This window comes from Erigeron canadensis, chromosome 4 (assembly GCF_010389155.1).
Source record: "Erigeron canadensis isolate Cc75 chromosome 4, C_canadensis_v1, whole genome shotgun sequence".
Classification (NCBI taxonomy): domain Eukaryota; kingdom Viridiplantae; phylum Streptophyta; class Magnoliopsida; order Asterales; family Asteraceae; genus Erigeron; species Erigeron canadensis.
Genome location: NC_057764.1, coordinates 26,409,604 through 26,428,616, shown reverse-complemented (window position 1 = coordinate 26,428,616; position 19,013 = coordinate 26,409,604). Strand labels below are relative to the sequence as shown.

Genomic DNA, 19,013 nt, shown 5'->3' with positions numbered 1-19,013 from the left:
ATGGCGGAACATTTGGAGGTGCATGGTTTTCTGGGGATGCTTGGAAGCGTTGATTGTATTCATTGGCCATGGAGAAACTACCCCACTGCATGGCAAGGCCAATACAATCGTGGTGCAAAGGAAACCCCACGATTATGCTTGAAGCACTTGCTTCATATGATTTGTGGATTTGAAACGCTTACTTTGGACCCGCCGGTTCGAACAACGACATCAACATACTCAATGAATCTGACTCATTCGACCAGCTCTTTGAAGATAGAGCTCCTATGGTCAACTTTACCACTAATGGCCAGCAGTTTACAAAGGGTATTATCTAGCCGACGATATTTATCCTGAATGGCCTACACTTGTGAAGTCTTTCAAGTGTCCCATGGACCCCAGACCACAAAGTTCAAGTGCTATCAAGATGCTGTAAGGAAAGACGTAGAGCGTGCATTCGAGGTACTTCAAGGTCGTTTTCAAATCCTCACTCATGGAGCGTGTCCTATGAGCATCAACAAAATTAAACGTATGATGTACTATTGTGTAATTTTGCACAACATGGTCGTTGATCATAACGGTCGTGCAATTAGTCCTCTAGATTTGGAATTAATTCCAGAGGAGAGGCCAGCTCGTACTTGGGAGCAACGAGTTGGAACACAGTTACGTATGATGGGGGAGTTACGTGATCGAGTGACGCACAACCGTCTTCAAGTTGCTCTAGTCGAACACATTTGGAACTTGCCACAAAACAATCGCCAACGTTGAAGTTTTCTTTTTAATAATAATGTAAAAGTTGTCTTTATTTATTTATTTATGTATCTTGTTGTTTTTTTATTTTCTAGATGTAATATGTTTTACTTTTATTCATGTATTGTTTTTATGTAATAAAAGTGAGTTTATTTTATTATAGGATAAATATAAAATAAAACAAAATAAAAGTTGAGTAAGAGATGAGCAAGATGTGAGGAAGAGGTAGGGTTGGTAGTGAGTGAGAAAAAGATGATTTAGGAGAGAGAAAAACTGATGTGGCAGTAAGGAAGAGGGAGGAAGGTGTCTTAGGTTGGGTGAGGCCTAAATAAGTAGGTCCAGTTGTTCATCACTTCATCTAGTCATATATTTCAGATGGTTAATCCTTTTACATTCCTATCATATATACTCCATAGCTGAAGCAAAACCATGTTATCATAGCTCTACTTTTATATATGTAAGCATAGACCAAACTGATTTAGCCTGGATATATAACATACGGATATATTGGGTGGATCATACTCACAACCAGAAAGGAAACGCACGATATCTTCTACATATGCATTATGGGAACTCCTTAATAACACCCGAATTAGGGGGTATTTGGGATTGATTAACAAAAATAGATTATGTGTTTTGAATAATCATAATCAGATAATTAGTTGTAACAAAACGTACTGCCGGAAGATAGTGTTTGGATTTGATTATGTTGTTTAATATCACCTTTGTAGATGAACTGCACACAAGGAAGTGTTGAACGAATTAGGGGATGGGAAATTGATGAATGAATTGAGGTGATGTGAAAGTTTGAGGGGACGGTAGGTTATATATAAGGGTATTAGGGTAAAATAAATGGCGGGAGAGCAAATATTTTCAGTCGCGTTTTGGTGCAGTAGGAGGGAAGCTACTTCTGAATTATCACATTTTCACGCCTCCAAAACGTGAAAAATCACTTTTTATTAATTTTTTACCAAACACTTAAAAAGATTTTTTGTGATTTGAAAACTCAATAATCAAAAAATCATGTTAAATAATCAATCCCAAATACTCCCTTAAACAACTCAACGTTTCTTATGTGTATATATATTAATTGGAAAGGAAAAAGAGAAATACATGCATACCCAAACATATAAATAAAACACAAAACATAATCATCACTTATTATTGATTCTGTTACTTCAATGTATTAACACGATTATTGATTCTGTTACTTCAATGTATTAACACAATGTATTAACACAAAACATAAATCTCTTCTCTTCCATGCTTTCAGTTGTGTTTCCAGGCCCTTTTAATATACTAACTAATGCATGTTTATTTTTTGTCTTTTAAATTTATGTTGTACAAGTAACTATCTATCCTAAACACACAATTAACGAGCAGAGAATCCGGTTAGTATAGTATAGCTAAGTGGTAAGTTACAGGATCGTTCGCAGGGACGCGTTGCATTACCTAATCTAGTAGTATTTGTAATTCTAGTTTGTTTGGGGGTTTGTCACTAACTCCTAATAAACTACTACTTTTAACAGTAAATTAAAAATCTAGCCGCAACCGCTTTTCAGTGAGAGGCTAATCTGAAAATATTTTGAAAAAGCAAATAACAGTAATTAAATTAAATTACTTGTTTGGCATCTCCGATCTCATGGTGTGACCAAATATTATCCTACTGGTTTGCTAGTCTGTTGGAAACTTCATCACGGTTCAGATTCTCATTAGATTCACTTTGCCTAATTAGTAGTGTTGTCGCTAGACTCACACTACCCTTTAAAACAAATTCTCGCTAGATTCATTGTTTTAAGCATTAATAACCTAAAGTATGTGTTACTAATTCATCTTTTAGTTACCCGGCTCTTAAGCCTTGACCAGATATAAATCCATCCAGTGACCACAGTGCTCGGTTACAAGTCAAAAGATCGCGTCTGGCATTGTTAAGCTTCATGTTCAATTCATCCTAGTTACTATGATTCTGGATCCCTCGGTTACAAGTAAATCACTTTTTACTTCTAGTTATAGACCGACTAGTCGTTTTCTGTCCTAGCAAATTAGTCCTAGTGTATGATCATAGACAACCGTCAGAATTAAACTAATATGTTCAGATATAAAACCAATATCAACATGAATTACTAATAAACATGGATCTACGATAAACTGTAAAACACATTCCAACAGAATCTAAACAAACACAGTAAAACAATAAGCGTCTACATGATCACATCGATCCAAACAAGTATTCAGCCTACTAGCCTAACATTATTAAAGGAATAACAAAGTCTGAAAAGATGAAAGACATTGTTCGATAATATAAAGTAAATAAAGATGAAAGATCTAGACCAAGAATGAAGATCGGAAGGTGTTAGAAGCTCCAAAACCTCCTTGGAATCTGCAATGTCGTTCTAGGGTTGTTGTTGGGCGGCTAGGACTGCTGAATCCGCTCTCTCTTAAGGTTTTGAGGGTTAGTTTGACTTAAATAGTGTGAAAAGTCGGTTTCTGATCTGGGCCGACCAACGGCGCTGGTCCTGTGCTTTTCTGGGCCAGTGGCGCTCGTGACTAGGGAGCGGCACTCGTGGTTGGCCAACAGCGCTGGCATGGTAGCCAGCGGCACTGGTGGCTGCTGTTCTTGTTCTTGTTCTTGTGTCTTCGTTTGGCTCCCGAATCACTTCCTTGTGTCTTGTGACTTCATAGGCTTCTTTCTTGAGTCCCTTGATGTCATTTACCCTCTCTCGGATCTTCCGTGAACCTGCATAAACACATCATTCATTAAGTATCAATAGTTCCGGAATAATAACTCATTTAAGCACAGAAATGAAGCCTTTTCTTAGGGGGTTTTATCACAAAATGGGCGCTCATCACTAACCCAATGTGTATTTTTTTTAGAACGAATTGCATTTTTGGTCCATGTGTTATCACACCTTTTGCAAGTTTGATACAAAAATGTGAAAAGTCGCGAAACATATCCCTGTCATATCACACTTGTTGCAATTTTGGTCTAAAAGTAACGTGCCGTTAGAATTCAGCCGTTAATGCCCCCTATGTGCTTGTCACATGGGGGTAGTTTTGTCCATTTATTGCTCATAGGACCATTTCTACAAAAAGTACGATTTTCTCTACTTTTCAGTCGTCGGCCATTTTAAGCTAAATCTAGCCTTTTTTGGCCGAAATTTGATCTTGTTTTTCACACCATCTTGTTCCTTTTTCAATTCTCTACAAATCCATGTAACATATCATGTCTCAATCACGAAAAAAGAAAAAGAAGAAAACTGATGAAGAAATCTTGGAAGAATTGAGAAATAAATATCAAACATATGTATAAGATTTTGAAGCCAATAAAAAACATGTTCAATCAATTTACAATCTTAGATCTCCATCCACACTCTTGAAGCCTGTTGATTCGATTCAAACAGCCTCATTTTCTGATCAATTCGATTAAGCCACTATGCCGCCTCCCAGATTTGCACATCCGACGCCTGTTACCACCCACCCGCCACCTATTTCGACCGTCCATGAACAACTAAAGATAGGGGAGGCTTTAATCGGGGATGAGAGGGCTTCTGGATCGAAATCTGGTTCTAGGTCGATCAAATTTAGGGTTCTTAATAACAAAACCATAATTGAAAACCCCAATTTTGAAGATGTCGCCGCTGCTGAGCAATCACCACCATTTTTGGCCGCCTCTGGGACAAATTCCGATCAGAATAAGGATGAGGAGGGGGCGATTAAGGGTGGGGATGATTCAATATCAGAAACAAATGCTCAATCGATCGATCTGGGGGTTGTACAAACCGAAACCCTAAATAAAAACCCTAATTTGTTGCATGCCGCCATCCAGCCACCTGCTACCACCTCTGAACCACCACCTGGAAAATTAATTGATGGGAAGGGGGCTATTTCGAACCTGGATGGCAATAGATATATACATATACATTAAATGAAAAAGATACCTATAGATATTATTATTATTATTATTATTATTATTATTATTATTATTATTATTATTTTGCAGAAATGGTCCTATGAGCAATAAATAGATGAAACTACCCCCCATGTGACAAGCACATGAGACATTAACGGCTGAATTCTAACGGCACGTTACTTTTGGACCAAAATTGCAAGAGGTGTGATATGACAAGGATACGTTTCGCAACTTTTCACATTTGTATCAAACTTACAATATGTGTAATAATACAGGGACCAAAAATGCAATTCGTTCATCTTTTTATATGTGAATATGTAAAAAATGAGAAAGAAGAAATTGATCTTTTTCCGCTTTCAACCTTATCACAATTGATATTTGAGATTTGAGAATACAAGCAAAATTAACATACCCTTGTTTATAATGAAACAAAGAAAATATACACATGCATGCAAAACTAAACCCATGTACTCCTTCTCTCTAGCAACAGACTCCAAATTTTCAGCAATAATCCTAATGTTCCAACTTATTCGCTCAACTTAAGACTCTTTCTAAACTTTTGTAAACTGTATTAATTATCCACAATTCAATTTAACACGCTTTTATATTATCAATAACCATCACTCCGCTTTTAATGAGTTATTTTATACGGCCGTGATTCAAACAAAATTCAAATGAGAGGTCAAGATTAAATAAAATTAAAACGCACTGGAAACAATATATATATAATGAAAAGTTATTTTGAGAACTTTTTTTTTGCAAGAACCTTTAAGAACTTTTCAAATCAAGCTCAACTGATGATTATTCTTTACATAAAAATTATTTTTTGATTGTTTTCTGAATAACTTATGTGTAATTTTGAAGTTTATAATTGTGTGGAGGCATGGATTATCATCCGTTATACAATTATGTGGAGATTTGGATTCTTGATTACATGTGCACGAATATTGTTATGATTACATGTGATCGACTTGCATATATGTGATCATAGCAATATTCGTGCACATATGATCAAGAATCCAAATCTCCACATAATTGTATTACGGATGATAATCCATGTTTCACACAATTATAAACTTTAAAATTACACATAAGTTATTCAAAAAATAATTTTCATGTAAAGAACAATCATCGGTTGGGCTTGATTTGAAAAGTTCTCAAAGGTTCTCACAAAAAAAAAGGTTCTCAAAATAACTTTACCTTATATATATATATACCCTTATTTTGAGAACCCATTTTTTCGTAGGAACCGTGAGAACTCTTAAATTTCATATTGGATCACATGTTTTTTTTGTTCATTCACATGTAAAACGTCATAAAAACATATGTTGCAGAAGAAAATTTTTTTCAAAACCTAATATATAGTCGTTTGTCACATGTGATCAAAAAACGTGAACAAATTCATTCACAAGTTCACAAAAGCCTAAATTTGAAGGTTTCATAAAAATGTTTTTTCTACAACATACATTTTTATATCATTTCACATGTGAATGAACAAAAAAAACATGTGAACAAATATATTTTTTAAGAGTTCTCATGATTTTTACAAAAAAATGGTTTTTAAAATAAGGAAACTCTATATATATAATATTGCTAACTTGCAACTATTTATTAGTGTAAACAAATTATAAAAATTTATTACGATTATATATATGTGTAAAAACTTTATTGAATTAAAAGTATGTGGTGATTTATCCACACAAACAAGTGTGAATTCTTATAAAACCCATAATTTTAAGTATGAAATTTAATACTTAATTTGTCAAACCATTCTTGACTACACTAACGATATGATATGTAGTGTAGAAAAAAAATGGTGTGACAAATTAAATATGAAATTGTGGATTTTTATAACTTCACATATTTTAGTATGCATAAATTTATAAATTGTTCACGCTGACTAAAAATAGATATGTGTGATATTATGTGTAGTATTTTTATATTCTCAAATTTTTTTAAAAACACTATACTATGTTTCGTACTATGAAGACGTCTAAAATGAGATTCGAACAATCATTTTTTAAAAACTAGTTGGATTCTAACAATTATTATAACCTCTACTTGTTACATGGGAATAACAAAACAAATATTTAAACTGAGAAGGGTAAAATGAGTTGGGGCATGGGGTTTTTTTCTAGCATTTAGCTGGTTTCTTCTAGAACGGTAGTGAGACTTCCACCGCCAGTCATGCCCTCAGATTGACTGTGCTGGTGACGTGGTCGATCTCTACCGGACGATGAAGAGGCATGCCGCTAAGTCCAATAACCACTGCTGTTCAAAAAAAATTTAATATACTTAAATACAAATGGGGATTTAATGTCTATCGCTAAAATTTGACCGGAAATTTGCGAAGAAAAATGTCAATCGCTGAAATTTGATAAACAGAAACATGACATAATAACTAACGAATATAAATAAGTCTTGTTAAAAGATTTTTTTAATATACATTTCATAAAAGTCATAACTATTAATTCTTTAATAAAAATCCTTAATAATAAGTCTTAAATGATGTTGTACGAATAATAATCCTTTTCATATAACTAGTATCGTTCAAGACAGGGCCTCAATCTTCGTTTTAAATCGTTGTGTTGTTTTAGTGTAATTGCCTTTAGTCTCCACCCATTTAATTAAAAAATAATTCTGTCACTGATAAGTCTGTTTCAAATATATATTTATTTAATGACAAAATTATATTAGTTTTTGCGGAGTTTCCATTATTGTGATTACATTTTGCTATTTATGATTTGTCGTTATAAATGTTAGCTTAAAAAATTTGGCATAAGAAATAAATATTTATTTAAAGCAATAATACAAATGTATCTAAAAATTAATTTATAGCATCGAATAAATATCTTTAATATGTACGATCAACAAGAAAAAACAAAAGAAAAAAAATCGAATGAAAATTTTCAATAAATTATTTGAAAACCTTTAAGGACAAAGTATGCAAAAATCCAAATAGGGGTACATAATGGTACAAGATATAACCATGAAAAGGTTGTAATATACTGTTTGAAGACCCAGACAGGGGAAAAAAAGTTGTGCAAAAAACCAATAGGTAACTCGTAATAAAATGTTCGAACGGGATGTGATGTCGCAAAATCTGAGTAATGGTAATGGTAAGAGATATGACCATAAAAATGTTGCAATATGCTATTTGAGAACTCAAAAGCAAAACAATATGTGGAAGAAAAAAAACTAATAAGTAACCCGTAATAAAAAAAAAACATGAATGAGATGCGATTTAGAAAAATCCAAATAATATTACCAGATGTTACGTGAACAGATGGTAACTCACCACGTAGGTGAGTTACTATTCATGATTCCATTCCTTCTAATATTATATATATATATATAAAAATATAATATAATCCTTTATCGCTAGAATAAGTTCGTAGAAGTCATCATAACGAGTCTTAACGGGTTTAACTAGTAGTTAACAGACAAAATCTATCGTGTCATTTTTTATACACGGACAGGACACAAAACGTACATGATAAGATCAAACACAAAACATGTTAATTTAATTTGTGTTGTGATGTGTTGACGGGCTCGTGTCTATAAATATATATTATCGTGTTACTTGTTGCAAGAATTTGGCAAACAATTCAGAAACACCAATTGAACTAAAATGATGACTACTATCGTCTTGCAACCTTCTTTCATCAACACCTTTCACCATCCGCCATCCTCCTCTCGCATTACTTATTCTCATCATTATCAGTCACATCATCCTAATAAACTCTTTCATTCTTCTATAGGTATCTTTGTTAACCTTTTCTTTGATTTTGTTTGTTTTCTGTTTTTGCTCTAGCACATGTACACGTTACATATTACTCCGTACATTTATACTAAGGTCGCCAGTTTTCGGTGCAATGCTGTCCATATTTCTAACTACAAGCTAGGGTATTTATTTGAACGATCGAATATATATATATAAATTAATATAATCTTAGTACACGTAGAATGACGGACCCGACTGTGCTTGATTAATTGATTCTAAAGCCCCATTAATAATCGTGTAATTATGTGGTATATATAGGTGGGCAAATAGAGCAATGTAATTCTCCATTTGTGAAACATTATGCCATTGCAGAAGATGACTCAAACAGAAGTCATGTTACTAATTCTATCATCTGTTCAGAGGTACTAATTTACTATGGAAACAATCAGAATATGTATTAATTTAATTACTTTATTTGAAATAGAGATGTTTAAGTTGCCACTGATCAATTAATAAATTACTCGTAATAATCTGACTTCATTCATTCTTTGTATGGAAGACCAAAGATATCCAAGAATATGTGGAAGAAATTAAGTCAATATTTGGATCAATGGGAGATGGAGAGATTAGTTCCTCAGCTTATGACACAGCTTGGGTTGCACTAATTGAAAATATCAACGCTAGTCCTCAATTCCCGTCAAGTCTAGAATGGATCGTGAACAATCAGCTTCCAGATGGCTCGTGGGGTGAAACTTTGTTGTTTTCGGCCTTTGATAGGCTCCTCAACACATTGGCTTGTGTGATCGCATTGACGCATTGGAAGGTTCATCCTAATAAGCGTGATAAAGGTAACGTACATTAATATTATTAAGTTTATATTCAAAGGTGACAATCTGACCCATTTACTTATGAATGGGTCGATCGATGGTCGTTATTATATATATATTAGATTGGTGTCCGCGCAATGCAGCGGCGGTAACGGCGACGGTGATGGTATGGTTATGAACATAGAAGTAATTTCATTGCGGTCGGAGATGTGATGCGTTATTGCGTGGGATATGAAAGGGGGGGGGGAGGGGGACGAATTTTGAGTTTGGGTTTTTGTCATGTGTTTCTGCGTGAGGGAGAGATAAATGTTGAATTTTTTTAAGGACATTTTAGTCACAGTATATAAAATAGAAATAAGGATGTATGAAGATGGAGGGTAAATGTGTCAATTCAGGTTCTTAAAATTAAGGAGGAGAGGGAGAGTTTGTTTTATAAATGAGTATAGATATAGATATAGATATGTACATTATTAACAGGCTAGTCACGTAAAAGTATATGGTTTAATTAAAGGACTTAACACCCATGAAGTGGCGGCTTAAGGTTTTTAGAGGCTTTAAACGGGATAAATTTTGGGGACCTAGTGTTAAGATGATTAAGAAGAAAATCATTTTTTATTGATATTGTTTTTGATGATTTTACATAAACCTTGAGCCTCTATTTATATATGAATTTAAGAACTAAATAAGGAAAGTAAATGATGGGCTTTGATCACGGTCTTGGATCTTTTTCTTGTTGCTTAAGTCGGGTTCCTCTTTTATCGGGAGATGATGATTTGATCTGATCCCTTTTTTATTCTAACACTCCCCCTCAAGTTGAATAGTGAGATCTCCAAAATTCAACTTGCGCAGAAACTTGTGAAACATAATCGTTCCTACTGCTTTAGTAAGAATATCTGCAAGTTGATCTTCTGACTTGACAAACGGCAACTTAATAATTTCATCTTCAAGTTTTTCCTTGATAAAATGTCTATCAACTTCAACATGTTTAGTCCTGTCATGTTGAACAGGATTTTCTAAGATCTGAATCGCAGGTTCATTATCGCTCATGATTTGTATACTTTCTTTGGGAGTAAATCCTAACTCAATCACAAGTTTCTTCAGCAACAATTCTTCTGCTAAGCCTTTAGCTATACCTCGATATTCAACTTCTGCACGCACTTGATAGAGAGACAACTTTCTGCTTCTTACTTTTCCATGTGATAAGATTACCTCCCACCAGAGAAAAATATCCTGAAGTTGGTCTTCTGTTCCCTTTATCTCTAGCCCAATCAGCATTTGTATAAATTTGAATATTCAGATGACCATTTTCTTTAAACAATACTCCATGACCAGTGTTTCCTTTGGGGTATCTGATAATTCTTAGAACTACATCCATGTGTTCTTCTTGAGGTTGGTGCATGAATTGACTTGCTACTCCAACAGCATATGCTATATCTAGACGAGTATGGGCAAGGTAAATCACCTTTCCCACCATTCGCTGATATTGGTTCTTATCGGCAAGCTTTCCATCTAATTTCATAAACAATTTTTGATTCATAACCATGGGTGTATCTGCTGGTTTACAATCAATCATCCTTGTCTCTGCCAAAAAATCCAAAATATACTCCTTCTGACAAATAAAAACTCCTTGCCATGATCTCAACACCTCAATGCCAAGGAAGTATCTTAAGTTTCCCAGATCCTTCATTTCAAATTCTGCACATAAATGTTCTTCAACCTTTTGATTTCATTTTCATCATTTCTAGTGAAAATCATATCATCAACGTAGATTATCAAACATGTTATCCGATAACCTTTATGATAAAGAAACAGAGTATGATCAGAGTTAATTTGCTTATACCCATACTTCTTCATGGTCAGTGTGCACATGCCAAATCATGCTCTAGGTGACTGTTTCAGTCCATACATAGACTTCTTTAACTTGCAGACCTCTCTAGGTTTGAAATTCTTAGCGAAACCAGGTGGACGGTCCATATACACTTTTCTTTTAACTCTCCGTGTAAGAAAACATTTTTAATATCGAACTGATGAAAAGGTCATCCTTGATTTGCTGCTACAGAGAATAAGACCCTTATTGTATCTAGCTTTACGACAGGGGAAAATGTTTCAGAATAGTCAATGCCATATGTCTGAGTGTATCCTTTGGAAACCAATCGAGCTTTATAACGTTCAATCTTACCATTTGCCTTAAACTTAACTGTATAGATCCACCGACAACCTACTGGTTTCTTTCATTGCATCCTTCCATTTCTTTATTTTCAAGGCTCGCTCTACACTTGATGGATTTTCTTCTGAATATAACTTTGCCATGAATGCTCTTGCTTCTTTAGATAGATTTCCTATTGCTATGTTAGCTAGAGGATTCTGCACTTTCCTGCACACCTTCATTCATGGAATCCGGTACACTTTCATTTGAAACATCTAAAGAACTACTCAGTGAAGAATTACTTACCTCAGACATCATATTTGGAACAGTAGTTTCGGTGGCACTGGAATTTTGAGGCTGAAAGGACTGCCCTTGAGAGTGAGATGACTGTTCTTGAGAGTCAACCATGGTGATTTCAGAATCAACTGTGGTATTTTTACCAACTTCAGAATTATAACTAAGCCAACTCAATGTGTCACATTGTTCCTCCCCTGACCATTGTGTTGTGGGGAGTAAAAATAGCTAGTTTCAAGAAAATCACAATTCATTGTGGTAAACATGTGTTGGGTTTTTGGATCATAACATCTATACCCCTTTTGAGTGACTCCCTTTCCCACAAAAACACATTTCTCAGCACCTGGATCAAGTTTATTTCGATATAACATCCAAAAATTTTGGGTTGAAGAGTGAGAGCTTATGGAAGAGTATGAGATTCAATGAAAGTTTCTAATGGTGTTTTCATGTTCAGGAGTTTTTTTAGGAAGCCGATTAATTAGGTAAGCAGCAATAGCTAGAGTTTCAGGCCAAAACAGTTTAGGAACACAAGATTCGATTATTAAAGCTCTAGTTATTTCCAATAAAAGTCTATTTTTCTGTTTAGCAACACCGTTTTGCTCTGGGGTGTGAGGGCATGTGGTTTGATGGATTATATATTTGGATTGAAAAAACAAGTTCATTTGTGAGTTTATATACTCTCCACCATTTTCGAACCTCACAATTTTGATAGTTTTTTGAAATTGGTTTTAAACCAAGGTATAAAATGCAGTGAACCTATCATATACTTCGGGTTTATATATTTTAAAAAATAAATCCAAGTCATCCGGGTGCAATCATCAACACATTTCACATAATACCAGAAATTTTGTCCTCCAATAACAGGAGTCGGACCCCAAACATCTGAGTAAATTAATGAAAAGGGTGTTTTAACTCTAGTGTTATTAGGTTTAAAGGTCTGTTTATGACTCTTAGCTAAAATGCAAGTTTCACAAGATATTGGTTTATTGGAAAGAAAAAGATCAGGAAACAAGATGTGAAAATAACTACCAGATGGATGTCCAAAGCATCTATGCCATAACCATGCTTCTCTTTCAATCGTTCCATGAGTGAGCATCACGGTTTTACTTTGAGTTATTTCATCAATATAATACAGTCCTCCTCTCTCAATGTCACACCCAATGATTTGCCCTGTCCTGATATCCTGTAAGATACAAAAAGTTGGATGCATGAGTACTGAGCAATTGAGTTCTTTTGTCACATGGCTTATTGACAAAATTGTATGTGACAAAGATGGAACATAAAGACAATTTGATAATTTAATGCTCGGGGAAATCTCAATAGTGCCTCCGGACTTTACATCCATTCTTCCTTTGTTCACGACTTTAATGTGTCTTTCCCTGGGTTTTGATAATTTAACAAAATCAGACTCTTCATACGTCATTGTATCAGTTGCTCCGTAATCAAATATCACTCCCCATCCGGGTTTTGATAACTGTCTTGGGTCATGTGGTATTGTAGTTATTTTATGTGTTGAAGGATCTATACTGTAAATTATTTCATTAAGGGTATTATATATATTTTAGATAGATATGTTTAAATTAGTGAATAAAGACAAAAATGTATTTTTGGTTTTTCAAATACCGAAAGTTTAAAAAAATAAAAGAAAAGAGTGGTTTATTTTATTAGATCGTATAGATAATTAGGGCTAAAATGGGGATACTTCAAAGAAATGCTTAAATTTCTTAAAATAAATATGCAATATGTTTTATAAGGTACTATAGAAGTATAGATAATTAAAAATGAAAAGAAAATAAGGAATATAATATTATTAAAGGATTAAACTAGGCTTATATTTAAATCTGGTAAGGGGTATGAACATAAAATACATTATAAATATCTATGGTCATCTTCTCCAATACAACTTTCCACCATTAAATCATTGTGCCACTGCCTATAGCATTACCTTGATATATAAGGATAAATTATAATTAACCCACCTCAAATGTCTTCAAAAATCTTCCTTAACAATTTACCTATGTCCAAACGTTTAAGTGACATGTCCAAACATAATTTTTCATATAATTGCAAAAACAAATTCTAATGTAAGCTAGATTCATGGACCTACGTGGTAACCACATAGATCCGCCCTTGTCAATGTCCCTCTTAAAATTTGGATTTTGTCATGTATTTTTAAATTTTTTTTTTATATAAATATAACTTTTTGTCCTCTTTTAGATTTATTATCTATGGATTTTTTAATATTGCCCCATAGGTTTTTTTTTCTAGTACCACCTCTGCTCACGTGAACCTGACCTTGTATATATATATATATATATACTTATTCATTTAATTTATTATTATAGCTTGATATATCTAGGTTTTTCGGTAAAATAAAACAACTACGAGTATTAAAGTAAATCAAATAAAACAATAGGTTTCTGTTCACTAAAAATCACCATGCATCATGAAAATCATCTTACATCATCATATTAATACTTGTGTTTCGTGAAATCTTCATGCATCAATTTTATCACGATCTAAGGGTCAAGATGTTATCTTATTTGTTTTACTTTAATACTTTTACTTACAATAACCAACCTTTACGTTAATGATCAGGAATGAAATTTGTGAATGCAAACATGAACAAGCTTGTAGAAGAGGATGCTGACCACATGACATGTGGTTTTGAGATAGTGTTCCCTAAGCTACTTGAACTAGCAGAAAAACTAGAAATTAAAGTAGAAGTGGATACCGAGGTTATGAAAGAGATCTATGCAAGACGAGACCTCAAGCTCGCAAAGTCAGTACAAATACTAGTGTTAATTTCTTTCTTAAATTTTTGTTATACGGCCTCAATCATCAAAAACTAACCCATGATCGATATATTATCATACGAATATTAACAGGATACCGATAGATGTGGTTCATAAAAGCCCGACAATTCTCCATCATAGCTTGGAAGGAATGAATAAAGATAAACTGGAATGGGAAAAGATTCTAAAATTTCAACGCTATAATGGATCCATTTCCTTCACTCCTGCAGCAACAGCTTTTGCATTCATGCAAACTAAAGATCAAAAGTGTCTTACATATTTGACTAATCTTGTTTCCAAATTCAATGGTGGAGGTACCTGTGAATTATTCACTCTTTTTTATTTGTGATCCATTTTGCGGTTAGACCTTGAATCTAGAAAAAAAAAATGGAAAAGATGAAAAATTCAAAATAATATAATATATAATAAATAATACTCCATAGACAATTGGATCTATTATGCAACAGAACTTTTTATCGTGAACCCGGTTAATATAAAGTATGACAAACCTCTCTGTCACCTTTAAAAAAAATTGAGCTTTTTTTAATTAATTTCATTTGATACAATTTGTGACTCATCAAACTTTTTATATATAGGTCATTCAGGTATTCAACGATCAACACTCACTATAGATCCGGCCTAACTGGTCTTGGTCACTTCAAATGTTGAAGTATGTTTTATATATATCAAAACTTATTGATAAACCTTTTGATGCAGTGCCAATATTGTACCCCGTAGACAACTATGAACATATTTGGACTGTAGATCGCTTGCAACATCTTGGAATCGCACGTTATTTTCGTTCTGAGATCAAGGATTGTGTTGCTTATATCTACAGGTATTTATATACCAAGTGCACCCATAAATGTCATCTGAAATGGTTGAACTACAAGTGACCACTTATGATAATGGTATTAAAACTTTGAAAATAAAATTAATCATTTAGCGAGTTATGCTATAATTTTTCTAGCCCATGTATTGTCTTATTTATAGTTTGTTTAATTTGAACTGATTCTTATATCTACATACATGAATTCTATTTACAAAGGTCGATTGCTGATATCTTCTTCTTATGATAAATATACTTGAAGGAATTGGAATGATCAAGGAATCGGATACTCTAGAGGCATTGATGTACCAGACCTTGACGATACAGCTATGGGTTTTCGACTTCTTAGATTACATGGTTATGCAGTCTCTCCGGGTTGGTTTCATGAGCATCCAATACATAGTGTTAAGATTTTAGATTAAAAACCTAAATATATTGAATCTTAATTCAAGAACAGTCAAACACAAGAACTGATCTAAGTCAGAACCTCTCACACCTCACAAAAGTTTACCACGTTGTAAACCTATTATCTAAATTGATAATATTTCTATTAAAAACATTTAATCGAAAATAAATTGGAGAGAATACAGAAAATATGAAACGGTAACATGGACTCTCTCAAAAACCCTAAACGGGTAAAAAGTTGCTTTTATAGGAGGCTAAACTAAACTTCATGTTACAATCTTCTTCCTCTTCTTTCTTCTTTTGACACTTCTGGCACCAAACCTGCAAGAATAACAAACAAGCACGAATGGTCCCTCAGGTTTACATAGTTTCAGATTAAGGCTATAATTTAACACATAGTCATTGATTATAATTATTATACTTACAAATTATATTAGGAAATTGAAATCACTTTTATATGTTCTTGTGATGATAGATGTGCTTCAACGCTTCAATGTAGATGGAAAATTTATGTGTTTTCCTGAGTCAACAGCAGACTCTGTATCAGTCACGTTTAATCTCTTTCGAGCATCTCAAGTTTTGTTTCCAGGAGAAAAAATCCTTAATGATGCCAAAATCTTTTGCCAAAATCTTTTGACCCGAAAACAATCAACTAACGAGCTTCTAGACAAATGGCTTTTAGCTAAGGACTTACCAGGAGAGGTACGTACAGTTAATTACTGTTTTAACTGTTAAAAATGACTAATTAACAGCAATCACATTTTATGTCTTTCTTCCAGTTTTAACATATAGTTGTAATTTTATAAATATAATTACGCCTAAATATCCACCATTTGTTTGTTAACAGATAGGTTATGCACTCGATGTGCCATGGTATGCTAGCTTACCTCGACTAGAGGCAAGATATTACTTGGAACAATATGGAGGTGAGAAAGAACTCTGGATAGGGAAGACCATCTATAGGTATAATAATGTACAACATACAAGTGTATGAAAATATTATACTGTTGCATATAACTAAATGTTGTTATCTACACACCCCATCTCCCTTCCCTTTAGAAGGATATATATATATAGCTTTAATTTGACATTAAAATAAATGTATTTATTTCGATTGAAATGTAGGATGGGAAATGTTAGCAATGACACATATCTTGAGATGGCCAAAATGGACTATAGTCACTGCCAAGCAATTCATCAATCAGAATGGAGCCATATTCAAAAGTATGTTTTTTTGTTTTTTCTAGTTTATCTTTTTTGATGAGCTATTGTACTTTCTAGTATGTAGAAATGTATGCAGCTACAAAAGATTTGCTAATTGTGATTGTGCTTACATTTATAGGTTTATAACTATTGAAATTCTTAACAGATGGTATGCAGGTCTTAAAATTGAGGACAACTTAAGCACAAGTCTTTTATGGTCATACTATGAGGCAGCGGCGAGCATATTTGAACCAGAAAGATGCATTGAGCGACTAGCTTGGGCCAAAACCACCATCCTACTCAAAGCCATTACCTCATTTTTAGCCAGACCCCAAGTGTCGGATGATGACATACAAGCATTTGTAGATGCATTCACAAATTCCCAATTCCATCATGAAGGCGACAAACAATGGCAGGTGTTGGGGAATGCACTTCATGAAACTCTCAACCAGATCTCCTCGGAAACAATGGCGGCTCATGGCATAGATATCCGCCCACACCTCCATGGTGGTGTAAGTTCTCCTCTATTGCTGGCCCATTGATCATTATCACACACAAGGGTATAGTTTTGCTAATTTTTTGTTTTTCCTTGTATCTTTTGGGGGAAAAAGTGGACAACATGGCTTTTGGGCTGGCGAAAAGGAGTAGATGAAGTACAAGGAAAAGCAGAACTTATAATTAGTACGATAATTATGAGCAGTGGCCGAGGGTTACCAAAGGAACTATTATCTCATCCTCAATACAAGCGACTCTCTTCCATCACAGATGACCTCTGTCACCAAATCTCTCGTGAGGTACATAAGTACTATATTGTGTTTTATTAGTTTATCATCTCTTAATTGGTAAGTCGTTCTATTTAATAGAAAACCATACGCATGTTTTCAGGGGAAACATACCATGGGCTCTGGAATTGAATCCAAAATGCAAGAACTTGTGCAACTCGTACTATGCCACCCCCATGGGGATCTTGATCCTGATTTGAAGCAGACGTTCCTATTAGTAGCCAAAACGTTCTACTACAACGCCTACTTTGATCCTGAAACTAAAAACCGCCACATTAGCAAAGTATTGTTTGAAGATGTAATTTGATGTTGATCACCATATGATATATTGCAACTATTATGGGCAACACTATGGGGTCCTAATAACAAAGCAGGCCCAAAGTAATCATGGATGATTCATAAAATATTGTTCATTGGATATTAAATGTTGTAGCTTATATCATAAAAGAGCTTCATCTTAATTAGTTGAAGCTTCAAGTCTGTCCATAATGATATAGTATATTTTATCTACCATTTGAGTTATAGTCAAGTTATGTAAAATATGTTCTGTTGAACTAATCCGGTCCCTATATTGTATATCTATAGAATCAAGTACATGTAAAAGATGTCTGTTGAACTAGTCCCTATATTTTATTTACCATTTGATTTGTGGTTTTCATGCAAGAAGCCTGCAATCTGACAATAGTTCCTACCATTTGTACCGACCTAGACTCAAGTTCTATCCCATTTGGTTCAAGTATACGTTAACACCGTGCAATCTGACAATAGTTCCTACCATTTGTACCGACCTAGACTCATACATGCATACGCCAAAAGGTTCGTTCCTAAGTTTTTATGCAGAGCTGAATATCATTTCACTATCAACATTAACATCATAGCTCAAACATACCTGTGTGTGGCAAACTTTGAGACGAACGGAAAGCTAGCGAAAACCATTTCCTTTGCATGTTTCCATTTTCCATCAAAAGCAGTAAGAACAAACTTATTCAAATCAACATCCCCAAATGAAGATTTCCATTTGTTAATTTCCATTTTTATTTGTTTTCTAGTAATACATGTTAGGAAATTAACATATGTCGAGACCAATTTTACTGAATTCCAAATGACACCATGCAAATCTGAACTTCAGCCTCATAATTTTTGGGATTTGCATACTTTTACAGCTTAATTATGCTTATCAAAAGATAAAAAACTTACTGGGAAAACAACTTTGATTTTGAATACAACAATTTTGAAGTAAGCAATTTCAAAGTGCTTGTTATCAACAACATAATTATTTCACCATAGAATAAGCAGACCTTGTATAAGCGTAAGTAGTTTTTACATCGTAACACTTTATAGACAGATAATATATGTTTTCTGCTTACTT

General features: G+C 33.9%; 2 protein-coding genes across 2 annotated transcripts; both read left to right on the top strand.

Annotated features, from left to right (window-relative positions):
• LOC122597254 lies at nt 1–747 on the top strand. Its single transcript, XM_043769868.1, has 2 exons — nt 1–306; nt 382–747. Exons 1-2 carry the CDS (start codon nt 1–3, stop codon nt 745–747), a joined length of 672 nt encoding a protein of 223 aa, XP_043625803.1.
• A 3,415-nt stretch (nt 748–4,162) lies between these two features.
• LOC122597253 (ent-copalyl diphosphate synthase 1-like) lies at nt 4,163–17,951 on the top strand. Its single transcript, XM_043769867.1, has 13 exons — nt 4,163–4,628; nt 8,682–8,785; nt 8,923–9,211; nt 14,229–14,412; nt 14,519–14,739; nt 15,143–15,263; nt 15,517–15,629; nt 16,135–16,361; nt 16,507–16,622; nt 16,785–16,883; nt 17,029–17,374; nt 17,474–17,656; nt 17,748–17,951. The coding sequence occupies exons 1-13, from the start codon at nt 4,163–4,165 to the stop codon at nt 17,949–17,951; spliced, it is 2,673 nt and encodes an 890-aa protein (XP_043625802.1).
• The last annotated feature ends 1,062 nt before the right edge of the window (nt 17,952–19,013 follow it).